Consider the following 18638-nt stretch of genomic DNA (forward strand, 5'->3'; position numbering starts at 1 on the left):
ACTTCAGATGCATCCCAATGGATTCACTTTTCCAAATAGGATTTAATCCTTCTCCATCCCTGGAATCTGATGGCAGTGCCATTTCTTACTACTCTTCCTGCCCTTCCTAAAAAAGATCATTGCAGGTTTTTAGGGAGAGGTTGGATGGCCATCTGTCATGGATGTTTTAGCTGAGATTCCTGCATTGCAGGGGGTTGGACTAGGTGACTCTGGAGGCCCCTTCCAACTCTACAATTCTATGATTAACTCAAGGTGGCATGCATGGTACCATCTGCGCATGGTTTTCTCACAACAACCCTGTTAAGTAGGCTAAGCTAAGATGTAAGGATAGTGTTAAGGGACCCAGGTGGCGCTGTGGTTAAACCACTGAGCCTAGGGCTTGCTGATCAGAAGGTCGGCGGTTCGAATCCCTGTGACGGGGTGAGCTCCTGTTGCTTGGTCCCAGCTCCTGCCAACCTAGCAGTTCGAAAGCACGTCAAAATGCAAGTAGATAAATAGGAACCGCTACAGTGGGAAGGTAAACGGCGTTTCCATGTGCTGCTCTGGTTTGCCAGAAGCGGCTTTGTCATGCTGGCCACATGACCTGGAAGCTATACGCTGGCTCCCTCGGCCAATAATGCGAGATGAGCGCGCAACCCCAGAGTCGGTCACAACTGGACCTAATGGTCAGGGGTCCCTTTACCTTTAAGGATAGTGTCAGGGACTGACTGGACACTGAGCAGTGGTGGCTGGATACTGATGTGTGGGCACTGGGAGAAATGGGGTTGAAGACTGTCTTGGAAGAAGAAGGGATCAGTGATCTGTAACTGCAAGGAGACGAGAGTCAGAGGCAGGACTGGAGAGAACAGGTGCAGGAGGAGACATTGGATTGGTGGGCATGACTTTCCATAGCTTAACACAAGTGTGCTTTTGTCAATGTCCTCACTCTGGACATTCCTTGCCTGACAACACACAGGCCAGACATATAGTGACCTTCGGTGCCTAATGGGAATCTGAATCTAGGTCTCTGTAGTCCATGCCTCAAGGCTAGATCACAGTAGCTATCCCACTGGTAATCACAGCCTAAGACCTGGAGAGCATTCTTTTTTCTTGATGACTGTAATAGTGGGGTTCAGTTTGAGCAGTTGTGGTTGGTGCCCTTTGGGACTTGTAGGGCAGAAGGCAGAAAGACCAACAATAGAAGGAGTCAGAGCCAATGACAGGCAGTACCAACCAATCTTAGCACTTTCAGCTGTTTTATTTATTTAGGCAATGCACATGCCACTTAATCACAATTATCTCTAAGCAGTCGGCATCAAAGTCAGCCATACAACAAAGATAAAAGCCATATAAAATTTGATGTAAAGAGAAAACTGTGCAACTGAGCGGGGTAACATGATGGGGGCTTGCTGGAGCTCTCTTTCTGCACAATGTCCATCCCCCCCATCTGCCAGCACCCACCACCCACAGATCTAGCCATGAAATTATGTGGCTCACTGCCCTCTTTTCCAGCACAGAGGAGGTGCCAATTTGCAGGCAAAGCTCCAGCAAAGTTCCCATCTGTAATCAGAGGCTGCTTTCACTCTCTCTCCTGCTCCCTCCCCCAGCCCTGCTCAGTCCAAAGGATTTACTTAAAGCTCCTGGTTATTTTTCATCCCTAACTGCTGTTACACTGACATCCTTAGATGCTTTGCTGGCTCCAGGCAACTCGCTAACCCCTTTCACAGGGATCTAAATATAGACCCCAGCAGCTAAGCAGAATTCACTTAGCAGCTTGGCTGTTTGGGGGCTGTGTTGGATCAACACTGGAACAATCTCCCTTTGGGACGTGATGAGAGGTGGTGGTACAACTCTGTACAGGAGGCAAGATGAGGACCACCATCAGAGTCATTGGCCTCCCTTTTCTATGCTTTTGTTTTACATCTCACATTGACTTAAACTCTCTTTTCTCTCTCAGCCTACCCGGCCTGAGATTCTGCCTTTCATTTGGTTACTGCCAGATCTATTCCAGTTCAATGCTGTAAGCCTTCTTCTTTATTACAAGACACTGGGTGGGTGGGGTGGGGGTGGGGAACGCAATAAAAAGTACCATAAGCGCCTAATCCCATGGCTCTGCAACCAGTTTAGTGCAGTGGTGGTTGGTGCCTATTGTGGCTGGTAGGGCAGAAGGCAAAGAGTTCAACAGTAGGTGGAGTCAGAGCCAATGACGGGCAGAGCCAACCAATCCTAGTCTCCTGCCTATCCTCCTCCATGCTGAGTTATGGAAGATCAACAATGAATCATAGATTGTAGAGTGGGGAGGGACCCTGAGGATCACCTAGTCCAACTCCCTATACTGTACAGTCATACCTCTTGTTGCGTTTGCTTCACGTTGTGGCTTTTCGGGTTGCGAACGGCACCCCGGAACGGATCGTGTCCGCAGCTAGAGGTACCACTGTAATGCAGGAATATGCAGCTGTCCCATATGGGTATTGAACCTGCAACCTTGGCATTATCAGCACCATGCTCTAACCAACTGAGCTATCCACTGAGAACATGAAAACATAAAAGCAGCCTGCTGGATCCGGCCAATGGTCCACCTATTCCAGCATCCTGTTCTCACTGCGGACAACCTATGGGAAGCACATAAGCAGGGCCTGAGCTCACTGGCGGAGGAAGAGGGGGCGGGGGGAGTGCACCGCCCCCAGCAGCGCGATCCCAGTGGGGTGCCATTGCGGCTGCCCCCCTGCCTGCGCTGGGCGTCATGCCTCCGCAGGCGGTGCACCACGCCCCCAGGACACATGCCACGCCCCCGGGATGCATGCCAGCCATGCCCCCTCCTGCTCTCCGTCCCCCAGTGCCAGAGCACGAAGCTCCGCCACTGCCTGAGCTCAACAGCACTGCCCACCTGTGATTCTCAGCAACTGGTATTAAGCGTCATGCTGCCTCTTACAGTGTAGGTGGAATATGGCCATAGCAGCAGGTATCCATTGATAGCCTTATCCTCATTGAATTGTCTAGTGCTCTTTTAAAGTGACCCAAGTTGGTGGGAGTGAGTGCCATCATTTAACTATGCTCCGCAGAAGGTACTTGATTTTATCTGTCCCGCATCTTCCAACATTCAGCCCCCTTGGATGTCTATGAAGTCTAGTGTTATTCGAGGAGTATAAAACTTTTATCTAGCTGTGTTCTCCATGCCATGCCATATACAGGCTGAACAGGAGATGGAAGGACTCAGGGCATCCACTCTCCCCACTGCAAGCCATATCTTTGGATCCAGCACAGAAAGCAAGTCATGCTTCTCAGTCTCTTCCCAGTTCAGGACAAGACTCACCACAGGTCTATTGTTCTCTACTTAGAATCATAGAGTTGGAAGAGACCACAAGGGCCATCCAGTCCAACCCCCTGCCAAGCAGGAAACACCACCAAAGCATTCCTGACAGATGGCTGTCAAGCCTCTGCTTAAAGACCTCCAAAGAAGGAGACTCCACCACACTCCTTGGCAGCAAATTCAACAGCTCTTACTGTCAGGAAGTTCTTCCTAATCTTTAGGTGGAACTTCCTGCCCCCTTTAGCCCACCTTCCTGGAGCACCTCTAGCTCGTAATTTCTGTGGCAACCATCCCCTGTACTCATGCAAAGGGATACTTAACACTTGGCTAGCGACTGGATGGACCACTTGTCTCCCTCCCTCTCTCCAGAATCCCATCCTATGGATATAAAACCACAAGCTTGGAGCGATGCCCAAATATGGCATCCAGATTAACGTACTGACCAACTGACAAGGTGCCTCCTGTTAGCTGGGCTTTTAAAGTTTTCTGGAATGGTTAAAAAAGAGGGGGGGACATATTTTTTTTTAAAAAAAAACTGCAGAGAGAAGTGCCATCTAAGAAGAAGTGGTACTTTTGAACGAACACCTGCACCCTCAACTTATGGGCACAGCTAGGATTCATATTGCGGGGGTGTGGGTGTGGGTGTGGGGCAGGAAACCCACCTGTCATCGTCCTGATTCAGAATGAAATGTCTCAACAACATTTTAAATTGCTTTCTTTTGACCCCAAGAAAAACATGTCAAAAATCTTTCTATAATTTCTACTTTCAGTTAAGTATTTTTATTTATTTACTTGATGTTCACGCCCACACCCATATATAAGGCTGCTTCCTATGTTCTTCGGTTATTAATAATACAGTATATGCATGTCTATACAGAGACTTTATCTATGCTATGGTCCATGGGGTCACGAAGAGTCGGACACGACTAAACGACTAAACGACGACGAACATAAACACGCAATAAAATAAAATCCATCGATGCAGCCTCGTCAACGTGGACTTCGCGAATCAAGGGGTAAGCCCTAGAAGGAATAGGGAAAAGACCTCGCCGGGTGTCGGCTGTTGGGCTGCACGTGGCTGGGGGACAAGCGGCACACCTTGTAAGATGACGTCATACGGATCCAGCCACCTCGACCACAAGGCGACAGCAATGACGTCACCACCCCAGCTGAGTAGGGTCAGCTGCTCCTCTCAGGGCTGGGCAGATCCCTATTCCGAGCATTGTGAGGAATCACCCCGTGCGCGACGTAGCGCAGCGCTGCTGCTCCAAAGGCCGACAGCCTCTTTCCCTTCCACCCCGGCGCTTCGACGCACCTGCCGCCACTGCGAGGCTCCTCCTCCTGCTGCCCGACGTCTGGCCCGTCTCAGGTGCGCTCGGCGACTGCCAAGCCCCGCCCCACCGACTCAGGAGGGAGGGAAGGGGCGCGGCTACGACGAGGCGTTCCCGAGCGTGGGCGGAAAGAGCCGAAGAGGTGGGAAAGAGTCGGAACGTGCCGAGGAACCCCGAGCGGCTTCGGCAGGTAGTCCGTGGAGGTCGAGCGGAGGAGGCAACTTTGTCGGGATCTGCGCCGGACGGAGTTGTGTTTCGGGGGCCAGCTGCGTCATGGGAGCGTGCCTCGGGGTCTGCTCTTTGCTGAGCTGCGTGAGTGCCTTTTGCAACTTCTTTAAATACAGTATATAGATTTATAAGAAAAGAAGAAGAAAAATTCTTAGAGGGGTGGGGTGGGGAAACTAATCGTTCCCGGGGCTCTTGGGTTGGGGTCGTCAGGCGTGCCTTCGCCTCTTATTTCTGCTTCGATGGCTGCTTTGAGAGGAACAAGGGCTGAGCCGGAGCCGGATTGGGGGTTGACAGCCCAGCTCTGCTTTCCTTCGGAGACACAAGTCCCATTTTGTTCAGCGTCTCCTCCTCGCTCAACTGGGCAAGCCTTTCTTTGTTCGCCTTTTTTTATTATTTTAAAAAAAATCGCGCTCCCTTTTACGCATTGCCTGCCTCTTCCGTCCCCACTCCCCACATTGTGGATTTTATAGTACCGTATATATTTATTGTCATTCTATTTCTTTATTATTCTGATGAGAACCATAACTCTGCCATTACAGACTGACGATCACGCTCCTGTCTTTACTTCCTCTTGGAAAGCGTTTGCTCAAAGGACCGGCAGGTCTTTTGAAATCCTGGGCATACTCAAGTAGTGCAATCCTGTTCGTTTCTTTCATAAAATTTGTGCACCGCTTGGTTGGGAAAAGAAAGAAAATAAAACCTTTAAGTGGTTTACAAACAAGTAAAACAAGGGAATCGAGGAAAAATGTACAGTTGCACTTAAAAGCCCACGAAAGTTAAATTGCTAAAAGAGATTAAAATTGCCTCAACTTTCTAAGCATCTGCGCAAGCTGGTCTAAACTACAGTATCATGTTTTTAGCAGCCATCAGAAATAAACACATGCCTCTCTGGCTGGGAGTAAACTTTGTAGAATTCAATGGGGCTTGCTCAAGAGCAAGCAGCGAGAGGATCACAGCCGCCCCTAAGCATGTTTCCTCCGATAGAAGTCCTGTTGAATTCAGTGGGGCTTGTTGTTGTTGTTGTTGTTTAGTTGTTTAGTCGTGTCCGACTCTTGGTGACCCCATGGACCATAGCACGCCAGGCACTCCTGTCTTCCACTGCCTCCCGCAGTTTGGTCAAACTCATGTTCGTAGCTTCGAGAACACTGTCTAACCATCTCATTCTCTGAAGAAGTGTGCATGCACACGAAAGCTCATACCAAAATAAAAACTTAGTTGGTCTTTAAGGTGCTACTGAAGGAATTTTTTTATTTTACTTCATCTCATTCTCTGTCGTCCCCTTCTCCTAGTGCCCTCAATATTTCCCAACATCAGGGTCTTTTCCAGGGAGTCTTCTCTTCTCATGAGGTGGCCCAAAGTATTGGATCCTCAGCTTCAGGATCTGTCCTCCCAGTGAGCACTCAGGGCTGACTTCCTTCAGAATGGATAGGTTTGATCTTCTTGCAGTCCATGGGACTCTCAAGAGTCTCTTCCAGCACCATAATTCAAAAGCATCAATTCTTCGGCGATCAGCCTTCTTGATGGTCCAGCTCTCACTTCCATACATCACTACTGGGAAAACCATAGCTTTAACTATACGGACCTTTGTCAGCAAGGTGATGTCTCTGCTTTTTAAGATGCTGTCTAGGTTTGTCATTGCTTTTCTCCCAAGAAGCAGGCGTCTTTTAATTTCGTGACTGCTGTCACCATCTGCAGTGTTCAAGGAGCCCAAGAAAGTTCAGTGGGGCTTACTGCCAGGTAAATGGGGGTTAGAATTGCTGCCCGAAGTTTAATTTCTTCCAGCGATCCCAAAGGCAGCAGTGGTTACCAACCTAGATGGCATTCAAAGAAGACTGGGCAAATTTGTGGAGAAGACTATTATTGATGGCTACTAGCCACAATGTCTATGCTCTGCCTTCACAGTTGAAGGCAGTAATACTTCTGAATACTAAAACCACAGGAGGGGAGAGTGGTCTTGTTCTCAAATCCTGATTGGAGGTTTCCCATAGGCATCTGGTTGAGAACAGGATGCTGGACAAGATGGGTCACTGGCAGGATCCAACAGTCTTCTTATGTTCCTTACCTGATAGCTGAAGAACCACATGCAAGTTGTGGCTTGACTACTGCGACTAGTTGCACATACCACCAGTTTCCTGTCTTTCTTATTCTTGTGTTTGCTTTTTTTTTTAAAAAAAAAAAGAAGACAGACAGACACTTAAGTTGCTTTTGATGTTATGGTTCTCTGTTACAGGTAGGTAGCCGTGTTGGTCTGGGTCGAAGTAAAATAAAGAAATTCCTTCAGTAGCACCTTAAAGACCAACTAAGTTTTTATTTTGGTATGAGCTTTCGTGTGCATGCACACTTCTTCAGATACAGTGAAATAGGAGTCCCCAGGCACTTATGTAGAGAAGGGGTGGGGAGGGGGTGGGGATGGGGAGGGGAGGGGGGATCACTCAGAAGGGTGGTGGAAGTGGGTGATTGACTGACTGATAGCTGTTGATGACCGAAAACGACTGCAAATGGTTTTCTGTGTTATTGTGTATATGAATTTGCTCTTAGAATTATTTCATGTAAGCTGCATTATGTTATGGGGTGTCATGTTGTCAATGCTGTAAAATAAATGTGCAGAAAGAGAACATGCCATCAAATGTAAAGGAAGTTGTTTGTTTCCTTTATCCATATGAGTGGTGTGGATTTTGAAGTAAAGTCTTCAAGCTTTAAGAGCCGAGCTTCACCTTAAACTATTTGGGGACCTTTCTGCATCAGGTCCATCGAAAGCAGAGGTGTGGAACCTGTGTCCCTCCTTGTGCCTTCTGGGCTAGAACTCCCATTATCCTTGGCCATTGGGACATAGCAAGCACCTTACACTGAGTCAAACCATTAATCCATCTAGCTTGATATTGGCTACACTGACTGGCAGAGGCTGTCCAGGGTTTCAGGCAGAGGGATGTTCCAAGGTCTGTTAGGAGATGCTGGGGAAATTGAACCTGGGACCTTCTGTAAGCAGGGCAACTTCTTTGCTCTAGAGATGTAGCCCTTCCCCTGCCTTGGGCTGATGGCAGATGGAGTCCACCAACATCTGGAAGGCTGTAGGTCCTCCACCTGCACTCTAAAGAGAGGAGGAGAAAAATGACACGGATGATAATGAAAAATCTTTTTGCTCCCTTGTTGCAGTTAGGGGTTTAAATTAAGGTTACCAGATGTCCCCGTTTCCCCGGGCAGTCCCTAGATTTACAAATCAGTCCCCTGACAAAATCCATCCCCTTCAACTGAAGTTGAAAAGTATCCTCAGATTCATTGAAAAAAACCTGGTAACCTTAGTTTAAATGCAAGCTTGAAAGATTGGTGCATGTGAAAGGTTTTGCACAGGCATCCCCGAACTTCGGCCCTCCAGATGTTTTGGACTACAATTCCCATCATCCCTGACCACTGGTCCTGTTAGCTAGGGATCATGGGAGTTGTAGGCCAAAAACATCTGGAGGGCCGCAGTTTGGGGATGCCTGGTTTTGCATCTTGCACTCTCGCAAGGCTGGATAGCTTCCTCCTCCAGGAACAACATTTATGTAATAATTGATCTCTGGTGATGCAGTTTGTGTGTATGTGCGCACCTGCCTGCAATCTTGCTGTTTTGTTTTGGCCCACCCACGCCCAGGAAGGTAAAACCGGGGGTGTTGCTGGGAGGGAGCAATCATAATATAACAATTAGACAGGGTTGCTTGTGTGTGTGTTTGCACATTTGGGCTGAAATTCTATACATTATTATTATTAATTAAAATTGTGTACCGCTCTTCATCTGAGGATCAAGGGTGGTTTGCAATATAAAAACACCAAAATACATAACATAGTAACAACCAAGAACAACAACGCCTCCCTACTTATGTGGAGTTAGGCCTAATTGAATTCAGTGCACCTACTTTTGAGTAGACATATACAGGATTGTGCTTTTAGCATCAATATTTGAGAAGCATTTAACTCACAGGTTACTCAAAATAAGTTGACGTTCTTCCTAAATGGAAGAATTTTTACTGTTGCCAGGAATCTGATCTTGTTAAAATCAGAACAGGTAGTTCTCAATCTTTCTTCTCCATGGCCCACTTGGAAATTGCTGAGGGTCTTGGCAGACCACTTAATCCACTGTGTTAAATGCTGTATGATTTTTTTAAAAATTGATATTTATTGTTGCTTTTATTTCTTATGTGTTGTGTATTACAGTCTGAATTGTAATACAGTGAAGAGCAATACAAGAAATGAAAGAAGCAATAAAAATACAATGCAAAATTTATAGGATGGATTGTGTGATGGATGTTGCAGTCTCCTGTCTTCTGCCACAAATCCATACACTTGACATGGACCACCTGAATGAAGCTCATCAACTACTGGTGGTCCTTGGAACTACATGGATCAGATTTTATTGGTAGTGACAGTAATTGCAGTGTGAAACCTATTGCATTTTTGTAGTTCTTTGGGTGTATGTATACATGCAGTAGAGGCTGGTTTGTAAGTTCTTAGGGAGCAGAGATCTTTCTATGTTGCCCATGCCACTCTGTTAGGCCCCATGTACACAATGGCTACTGCTGCTGCTATTATCATTAAATTTTTCATTAACAAACAGCAACTTTTGTAGCTTCAGATACAAGCTTGTGATTGATGCTGATTACATGTTGAGGAAGATTAGCCTGGTGGCCACAGAAAATTTCCTTTGAAGCCAACCGAGTTTGTTGCATGCTTAAATTTACCCACAATCTAAAATAAAAAATGTAGAAAATCCATCTCTTTAGTGGCACCCATAATTTTTATTTTCTCTTTTTTTGGGAAAATTTATAAGCATCCTTTTGATAAAAAGTGTTCCCAATGCAAGGAATGGCATTGACAAAAAAAAAAGTGGTGGGCTTGATAAAGATTAATGATGCTGCAAGTGGGGAAGGGCAATAGTAGCGTAGTGGTAGAGCATCTGCCTTGCATGCAAAGGTCCCAGGTTCAATCCCCAGCATCTGCAGCTGGTTCTGGCAGGGGAAAAAACCTGTCGGAAATCCTGGAGATCTGCTGCCAGTTGGTGCACACCAGTGGTCTTCAGCTAGTCTAGACCTAAGACCCATCTCAAACCCCCACCCAGGAACTTGGAGCCCACTTCCACATTTTCACTTTTGATTTACTGCGTGATAGCATCTCACCACATATTACGTGCTGGCATACTATTCCCCCTCCCCCAATACAAGTGAACCAATATTTCCTGTATTGTTGGTCAGACTTTTGAGCCCTTTTAGTAGCTGTGTCCTCTTTGGATTCTGGGTGGGGTTTTTTTGCTGCTTCTCTCCAACGAAGCTTGTGGTTGCTGTTGAGGAAGAGGGGAAGGCAACATCACCACTGGGGCTCATGTTTTGTCAGCAAAGAAGCCTTTACATCGCAAGGCGAAGCCACTTGCCTTGGGAGGCAGATCCAACCACCTTCCCTGACCCTACCATGGTGCTGCTGCTAGCCCTGCGGCGGCTCGCCCATGCCACTTCTGCTGCCACCACAGCACCCTTGTCCTCACCACTGCGCCCTCACCATTACGCTAAGGCGGCAACATAGGTGCAGCCACAGGTGAGGATGTAGCCTCAGGGGTGGGGCTGGTAGCAGTGTGGGCATGACTGCATGGGGGGAGCCCCCAGATCTGTTCTGGGGCGGTGGGGAGTTTTGCCTGCAGTGGCAAAACAACTTGGACTGCCTCATCTATCCACAACTTTCACAGCCTCTGTTCTTTCTGTGTCACCAGCAACTCCCCTTTTCCCCTCCAACGTTCTTTCGCTTTTTGTCCTCCATTACGTGTCTTGCCTTTGTTTTTTATCCTCTTGCCTTTCACCTTCTCTCTGTCTCGTCTACACTCCCTCAGTCCTTTACCTGCTGCCACTTTCTCACCTTTTCCCACAATCCTTTCTGCCCCCGGCTATGTTGCCCTTTTCTCTCTTCTCATGCCTTTTCCCACCTTCTCCTTACCATCTCGAACATTTCTACCCTTTCTTCTCACCTGCTTTCTTTTATCTGCCGGTGTTGCCTTTCTGCCTCCCTCTCACATTCCCCTTTGGTCTGCTCACTTTCTTCCACCTTGTATCACCTTCGCTGCCACTTCAGTTCACCTCCCTGTGCTTTGCCCCCCTCATTGTCTGAAATCAAAATCAACAGGCTTTCTGGGAAAGATTAAACCCCCTCAGAACCTAACACAGGCAGCATCTGTTCTTCATTTTCCCTTGGTCGCAAGATGAAGTTTGAGGAAACTCCTCAGATTCTCCCACACTGCAGTGATATATAGTCATAGTTCCAACATGAAGAAAAAAGTTTCGTCTGATTAGTTTGCAAACTTTTGCCGTTTTACAATCTTTTTTTTTAAAAAAGCAAACAAACAGCTAAACAATGGATCTAACAGCTCCCCAGCCAGCAGATCTTCAAAACAGTGTTAAAAAGTTTTCTGCCAACAGTTTTGGGCAGCAGGGTATGCCTCATTTCTTGATGCCCGCTAGGACACGCACATGCCTCATCTGTAAACAAAGTGTGCTCCAGGGAGTTGATTGATTGGGTGAAAAACCTACGGTAAATAGGACCAGTTTATGCAGAAGAATAACAATGAACCAGTGTTATTCAGCAGCCAAATTGGAAACAAGCAAACAAACAGATAAAACCACAGGAAACTTGTAAAAAAAATTGGTTAGTTTAAATAGGCCAAAATATTGAACCGAATGAGCTGTGGTGTGTAACTAATTTTCACACACACACCCGGGCCTTTCAATCTCAAGTGGCTGTCAATCTAGCTGATATTTGGCCAATTCAGATTATCTATGTGAATGCAGCAACTTCTTAGTAAAATGTTTGAGGCTGCGTTCTAGAGCTACTCAGGAGAAGGCCTATTTGAATCTTTACTTGTAGGAGTAGCGGAAACTGGCTTTATAGCAAGCCAGACCATCACGCCATCCAGCTTGATTAGGTCACCCAGCCTGTTGCTCTCCAAATGTTGTGGAACTCCTGCTCTCATCACCCCTGACCGCTGGGCATGCTAGCTGGGGTGATTGGTGTTGGAGTCCAACAGCATTTGGAGGGCACCAGGTTGGGGACAGCTGGTCTAGGCTGATGGGTTGCAGTTCTTCAAGGCTTCAGACAGGGGTCCCTCCCTGAGCTGCCCTAGAGATGCCTGGCATTGAACCCGGAACCTTTTCGGAGATAAAGTTCCTTAAGGAACTTGGTGTAATTCACTTTCTGTTAAGGAGGCACACATTTGGTAGTACTTTCAAGTCTATGTGTGTGTGGTGGAATAGATGTAGGTAAAATTAATAAACGTTAGGATTTTCATTTATCAGGACATGGATTAAAGTGCAGAACTGTGCCAGATAGGGAATTCCAGGGCTGGCTTATACAAACCAGCGTGGCCAAGCTAGGACCATTAAAGGAACAATGATGGGCCACAGAGGAGAGGAATCCTTTACCCTGGGGTGTGTGTGTGTGTGAGATGTTACCAAGGTGATGGGGTATATGCTTGAGGGGACAGGAAAAGGGAGTTTGGAAGCAGGGTTTTCTGGGAGACAGAAGGAGGAAGTGAGGGTGAGATCCATCTCTGGAGTGTGTTGGCTGCACGCAGCTTATGCTGCTGCCTCTTGGAATGACTATGGTCACTGGCGTAGGAAGCTGCTCGGGCACCCGGAGTGGCAAACATGATGCGCACCCGGGGTGCGGGGCATCGCTACGTATGATGCACACGTCGCTACGTACGATGCATGTATCGCTACGTAGCGGCGCTGCACATGCGTGCTACATAGCAGGGTGCCGCCGCTGCTGCTGCTCGCACTGCCCCCCAAAAGACAGAGCTGGGAGAGGGCCACCCCCTCCGCTCCCCCCTTGCTACACCCCTGACTATGGCATAAGATCTGGACCCCTCCATGCAGACTGGAGGTGTACATAGGTGAATAAACCATATTTCTTAAAGCACGGCAGTCTCCACCGTGTCTTCCATTCTCCAAACAGACACAGACCCTATGTGTGTGCCTGTGACCCCATGCGCTCTTGCCACTGCACCAGGCTTTCGTAACAGTATTATATTTTAATACAGCTGCAAAGCCTTACCTGTGTGCATCTCAGAAGGGCCACTGGGTGCTTCCATTTTAGTAAGTGTGCATCTACACAGCATCATGGACTTAGTCATGCAATGCATGACAGAGTAGCTTGAAAATGTGGAGGAACCTGTGAAGTTTCTGTAATGAGCAACTGTGCTGAGACACTGAAACTCCTGAACAAAGGAGGGTGTGTCCCTTGTATAGTTTCCTCATAGGCCCCCCTATATTTCTGCACTGTTAAATATCCATTTGCAAGAATGCACCAGCTATTTTTGAGAGAAAATAGAAAATAGTGATGTGTGTGTGTGTGTTTGTGTTTGTGGAAGCACCCGGCCCAGGAAAAGGAGGGTGAGTGGACTCTGACAAATGGACTAACTTTCATGATGTTGGATTGTGATGTGTAATTTGGGGTTGGGTAATAGTTAATAGAACCGGGGCAATGTTTTGCAACGACTGCTTTGCAGTTGAAAGCTGCCTTCCACCTATGACAACATCATGAACTTCAAATCCCTATTATTACTAAGTTCTAATATTACTTTATTAAAAAGCATTGATACCCCCCACTTTTCTGCAGAGTGGCCTAGGTGGCTAACAGCATTGGCTTTAAGCAGTAACTCTACAATATTCAGAGCAGTTTTGATAATGGCAGTAACACAGTCAAAAACAGAGATTTCCAAACTTTTCATGTCATTGATACACTTTTTCAGAATGCATCATTTTGCGGCACAGTAATTCAGTTTTACTAGCAAACCGGAGGCTAAACTAACCCCTTTCTAGCCCAAGAAGGAGCGCAGGGAGTGTTCGTGCAACACACCTACACACTGCAGCTGATAACGTGTCACGAAGCACCGTTTGGAAAGCTCTGGTCAAAAGTCACCCATACAGAATTGGGGGGGGGCACACAAAGAACCATTAGAAACCATTTGATTGGTTCTGAATGTTTCCAGAGGAAAAATCCTAAAATTTGGATTAGATTATGGGTTGCTAATAAATCAGAGTAACTGATTTTGTAGTCTATGTTTTAATCTTAATATTGGAAAAAAATCTTGTAAAATTGGAAGATGCATTGTCTGGTGGTGTTGACAGTGCAGTGAAAGGTGTATTGTGTATGCACATTTAAGTGGTCGGGTTTTCCCAGAAATAATAGGCAAGGCCTCCTTTTCTGAGCACTGCTTTCATGTCTAGAAGAAAATTTGGCTGTCTTGATCACGCAGTGTGGAAAACTACTGGAGTTTTGCATGTCTTATCTTTTGGAAGTTACAATTTAACTTGGTATATTTATGGAGCAATCATAGTGGCATATAAGCCAGACAGGGGAATCTGGCACTGCTATGCCATATTCTCATTAATACACCGTATTTGGTGCTTGTGCAGCCTTGTTGGGGGGGGGGGAACACACAAGCAGAAAGCCACAAAGGTTGTAAAAACCACACACACATGTACTGCATCCACATGTAAAAATAAATGCCTACAGCATCGCTGGAATCGACACCTGATTTTGCCAATGCCCAGAAATCATCAGTGCTGGTTGGGGCTGATGGGAGTTGTAGTTTAAAACATCTGGAGGGCACCAGGTGGGTGAAAGCTGCTATACAGAATGTCCTAGATAAGGAGGTGAGATTCATGGGGGAAAATATATAACCCATTACTTATTTCCACACTGCGTAAAACAAACAAACAAACAAATTCCAAACACCATGAATGTAAGAGCACTATTAGGAAATCTATGAATACAGCTTCTCATAAAAGAATGTGTGGACAGATTGTAGCCTCAACAGTCTTAACAATTTCTACATCAGGGGTGGCCAACCTGATACTTTCCTGTCCTGTGTCAGAGGCTGCAAATGCTACTATCAGGATGGGGTTTGGGAAGAGGAACCTTGTTTCTCCCTCACTGTGGTTGTTATGGCACCCCAGCTTCCCTGGGTCCTGTGCCATGTGGGGAAGGCAGTTCCTGGCTGTACCGGATGTCCCCTTCTGTTCGCCCACTCTTGCCTTTAGATCACCACCAGGTGATTTTATTTTTCTACAAGGTCACCTTCCACCTATCAGCCTAAAACTCCCTTTGTGTCACCTTGAGAACGCATTTTCGACGTGGACTAAGGGAGACCATAAAGTTTTTAATGAAACAACATTAAAAGTTTACTTTAAAAAAATGTAGTTCATAAAGGGGGGGAAAAGAACATTTTGGTCTAGGAGCAGTTACAGGCACACAATAAATGTCCCAAAGGAGCAAAAGGACAAAGAAAGGAAAGCTTTCCATCTCAAGTCACAAACGTTTCCATTGTATCCTGAGATCACATCTTGCTCTGAAACCTGAAGCTGACTGAGCAGTAACCTGAAGTTCCTGACTAGATATAGCCTCTTTCCCAACAACAGTCATGGTCTATGTGCCTCCTGCCTCAATGTTTCTGTCACCCTCCAGTTTGTTCGTCTCTCTCTCTCTCTCTGTGTGTGTGTGTGTGTGTGTGTGTGTGTGAGAGAGAGAGAGAGAGAGAGAGAGAGAGAGAGAAAATCAGTGTGGGGAAGTCCCAGCTCAGCCATGAAATTTGCTGGCTTACCTTGGGGAAGTCACAATCTCTCAAGCTGAACCTACTTCACAGGGTTGTTGTGAGGATTAAAATGGGGAGTTAGAGAACCATGTATGCCACCTTGAGCTCCTTGGAGGAAAAGGTGGGGTATAAATGTAATGCTGTTGTTGTTTAGTCGTTTAGTCATGTCCGGCTCTTTGTGACCCCATGGACCAGAGCACGCCAGGCACTCCTGTCTTCCACTGCCTCCCGCAGTTTGGTCAGACTCATGTTCGTAGCTTCGAGAACACTGTCCAACCATCTCATCCTCTGTTGTCCCCTTCTCCTTGTGCCCTCCATCTTTCCTAACATCAGGGTCTTTTCCAGGGAGTCTTCTCTTCTCATGAGGTGGCCAAAGTATTGGAGCCTCAGCTTCAGGATCTGTCCTTCCAGTGATAATAAACAATATGTAATAATAAACAATAAATCTTTGCCCTGTTGCGGATATTCATTGCTGTTCTTCCACTGCCAGGTGTCATGTCTTTGTGGTTCTGCTCCTTGCCTCTTGTGCGGCTGTTGCCCCTCAACAAAGAACTCCACCATCACACGTCTGAGCTTCACCTTGTTCCTGTTCCTGGGAACGTTGGTGTCTATTATCATGATCATCCCCGGAGTAGAAGCAGAACTCTACAAGGTAAGCAACCGTGTTTCATCAGGGTGGCTAACTTGCGGCCCCTCCATATGTTGTTAAACTACACCTCTCATCATACATAGTTTTATTTGTATGCTGCCTTTCCACAGTTAAAACCACGCTCAAGGCTTTGGTAGCTGGAGTAAGTCAGGGTCCTGTCTTCCCAGGCCAGGTGGGAAAAGGCCAGCAAAGCAGAGAGCAGGTATTGCAGGACTCACAGCCAAGATGGTCTGTTAAGGCCAGGATCTGTGCACTCATTCTTTTATAAGAAACCATTATTTATTTATTTATTTATTTATTTATTTATTTGTATACTGCTGCTCTTCATCCAAAGGTCACAGGGCAGTTTACAACAACAAAATATAGAATGAGAACACAAACAACAACAACAATAACAACAACAACAACAACAACAACACGACCACATCAGACCCACCCAGGGCTCTATTTATTTTTTGTTGCCTGAGGCAAAGGACAGAAATGGCACCCTCCCTTTCCACACATGGGATCCAACTGAGCTGGCAATGGGAGACAGCAGAGTAGCTTAGGGGGTGCAGAGGGAATAGAGGGGGGTCCTACCTCACTCCCAAGCATCTGCTGCTCTCACTCTGCCTAGTAGCAGTAGTAGTAGGGCCAGCTTTGGCACCAGCTCAGAAAATGTTTGGCATGATGGGAATTGTAGTCTGGCAACTTCTAGAGGGACACAGGTTTTCTGTGCCTGATTTAGAAGTACCAAGATTGACATTGAGTGGTTTAGTTTCCTTTTGATGAAAGGGTGTACTGGAAATGTACAGTATCTTAAAAACAAAACAAAACAAAACAAACAAACATGTTATTTCCAAATATGCAAGCAGAGCATAAGTGGGGGCAAACAGGCAGCAGTTCTGCTAGCCACGTACCAAGATTAAACCTATTATTTATGTGTGCCTTTTCTTTTACCAGATTCCTGGGTTCTGTGACGAAGGCAATACAGTTTTAGGTGTCCACGGCAAAGTCGCCTGCAAGTCCTTCCTGGGTCACAAATCAGTATACCGCATGTGCTTTGCCACAGCTGCCTTCTTCTTCCTGTTTGCCTTGATAATGGTCTGCGTGAGGAGCAGCAAGGACCCAAGAGCCTCAATCCAGAATGGGTGAGGAACATATTTGTGTCTATGGTGGGAAAGTCCAAAAGCCAAAACCTTCTGGGATACAGTCTTTTGAGAAATCTGATCTACCGTAAAGTGTCGTATTTTACCCTCACCACAAGCAGCACTCCTTAATTTTCTTATGGAAGGTAATATTCTACAGTTTACAATAGGGAGCTAGTTGGACACTATTGGCCAGGCATAGGCAAACTCGGCCCTCCAGCTGTTTTGGGACTACAACTCCCATCATCCCTAGCTAACAGGACCAGTGGTCAGGGATGATGGGAATTGTAGTCTCAAAACATCTGGAGGGCTGAGTTTGCCTATGCCTGCTGTTGGCTGTTTCATAACTCATGATTGCAAGGTTTTGGAGGGATATGGCTGCAGCTGGCTTGAACTACTGGTACAGAAAGGAATGGGATATGGTAGTGTTGGGAAAGTTAATGTTGAAATTAACAGTACTCGGACGTAATAATATTATTCTAAATGGAGCAGTGAAATGTAATGAAATGAAAAAGCTGGATACCGATCTATTAAACAAATAAAGGCAGGGCTTTTGTCTTCTGAAGTTGACCTTCATTTGTTCAAAACCAGCAGGTCAGTTTCACTTGTGTATTGTTAGTTTCATTATTATTAATTTTAGAGGGTCATGACAGATGAGAATAGTTTGACCCAGCTCCTCTCCATGGGCATTGGGCCATTTTGAAAAAAAATTGCCTTCTATGAAACTCACCATGCAGATTTTATTCACCTGTACTCAGAACTCAGGGACGCGGGTGGCGCTGTGGGTTAAACCACAGAGCCTAGGGCTTGCCGGTCAGAAGGTCGGCAGTTCAAATCCCTGTGACGGTCCCAGCTCCTGCCAACCTTGCTCGGTCCCAGCTCCTGCCAACCTAGCAGTTCGAAAGCATGTCATAGTGCAAGTAGATAAATAGGTACCGCTCCGGTGGGAAGGTAAACGGCGTTTCCATGTGCTGCTCTGGTTTGCCAGAAGCGGCTTTGTCATGCTGGCCACATGACCTGGAAGCTGTAAGCCGGCTCTCTCAGCCAATAACGTGAGAAGAGCGCTGCAACCCCAGAGTTGGTCACAACTGGACCTAATGGTCAGGGGTCCCTTTACCTTTACCTTTTACTCAGAACTAAGTCCCATTGAGTAGTTCTAGGTAGGATGGTACAGCTGCAAGATTTTGCAGGTGACTTCTCGACCATCTCATGGAGCAAGCCCAGATGTGCTTAGATTTAGCAAGGTTGCTGTGCATCACATGCCCCCAAAACTAAGGTGGATAAAAATCAATGATTTTTTTATTTTAAAAAATCAGATTTTTAAAATTTAAATGGGATTTTTAAAATTTAAATGGGATTTTTAAAATTTAAATTGTATTTTTAAAATAAAATGCTTTTGGAGGAA

At 46.3% G+C, this 18638-nt stretch overlaps 1 protein-coding gene across 1 annotated transcript in view; it reads left to right on the forward strand.

The window, feature by feature from the left end:
• The first annotated feature begins 1225 nt into the window (after positions 1-1225).
• Positions 1226-18638, forward strand: part of SERINC2 (serine incorporator 2) — a 37283-nt gene continuing 19870 nt past the window's right edge. The window contains exons 1-3 of the mRNA XM_035119672.3: positions 1226-4932; positions 15948-16109; positions 17049-17236. Coding sequence (XP_034975563.2) covers positions 4396-4932; positions 15948-16109; positions 17049-17236 — 887 coding nt within the window. The 5' untranslated portion in view covers positions 1226-4395. The remainder of the gene's footprint in view (positions 4933-15947; positions 16110-17048; positions 17237-18638) is intronic.

The sequence above is a fragment of the Zootoca vivipara genome, chromosome 6 (genome assembly GCF_965207765.1).
Source record: "Zootoca vivipara chromosome 6, rZooViv2.hap1.1, whole genome shotgun sequence".
In the NCBI taxonomy this organism is placed as follows: domain Eukaryota; kingdom Metazoa; phylum Chordata; class Lepidosauria; order Squamata; family Lacertidae; genus Zootoca; species Zootoca vivipara.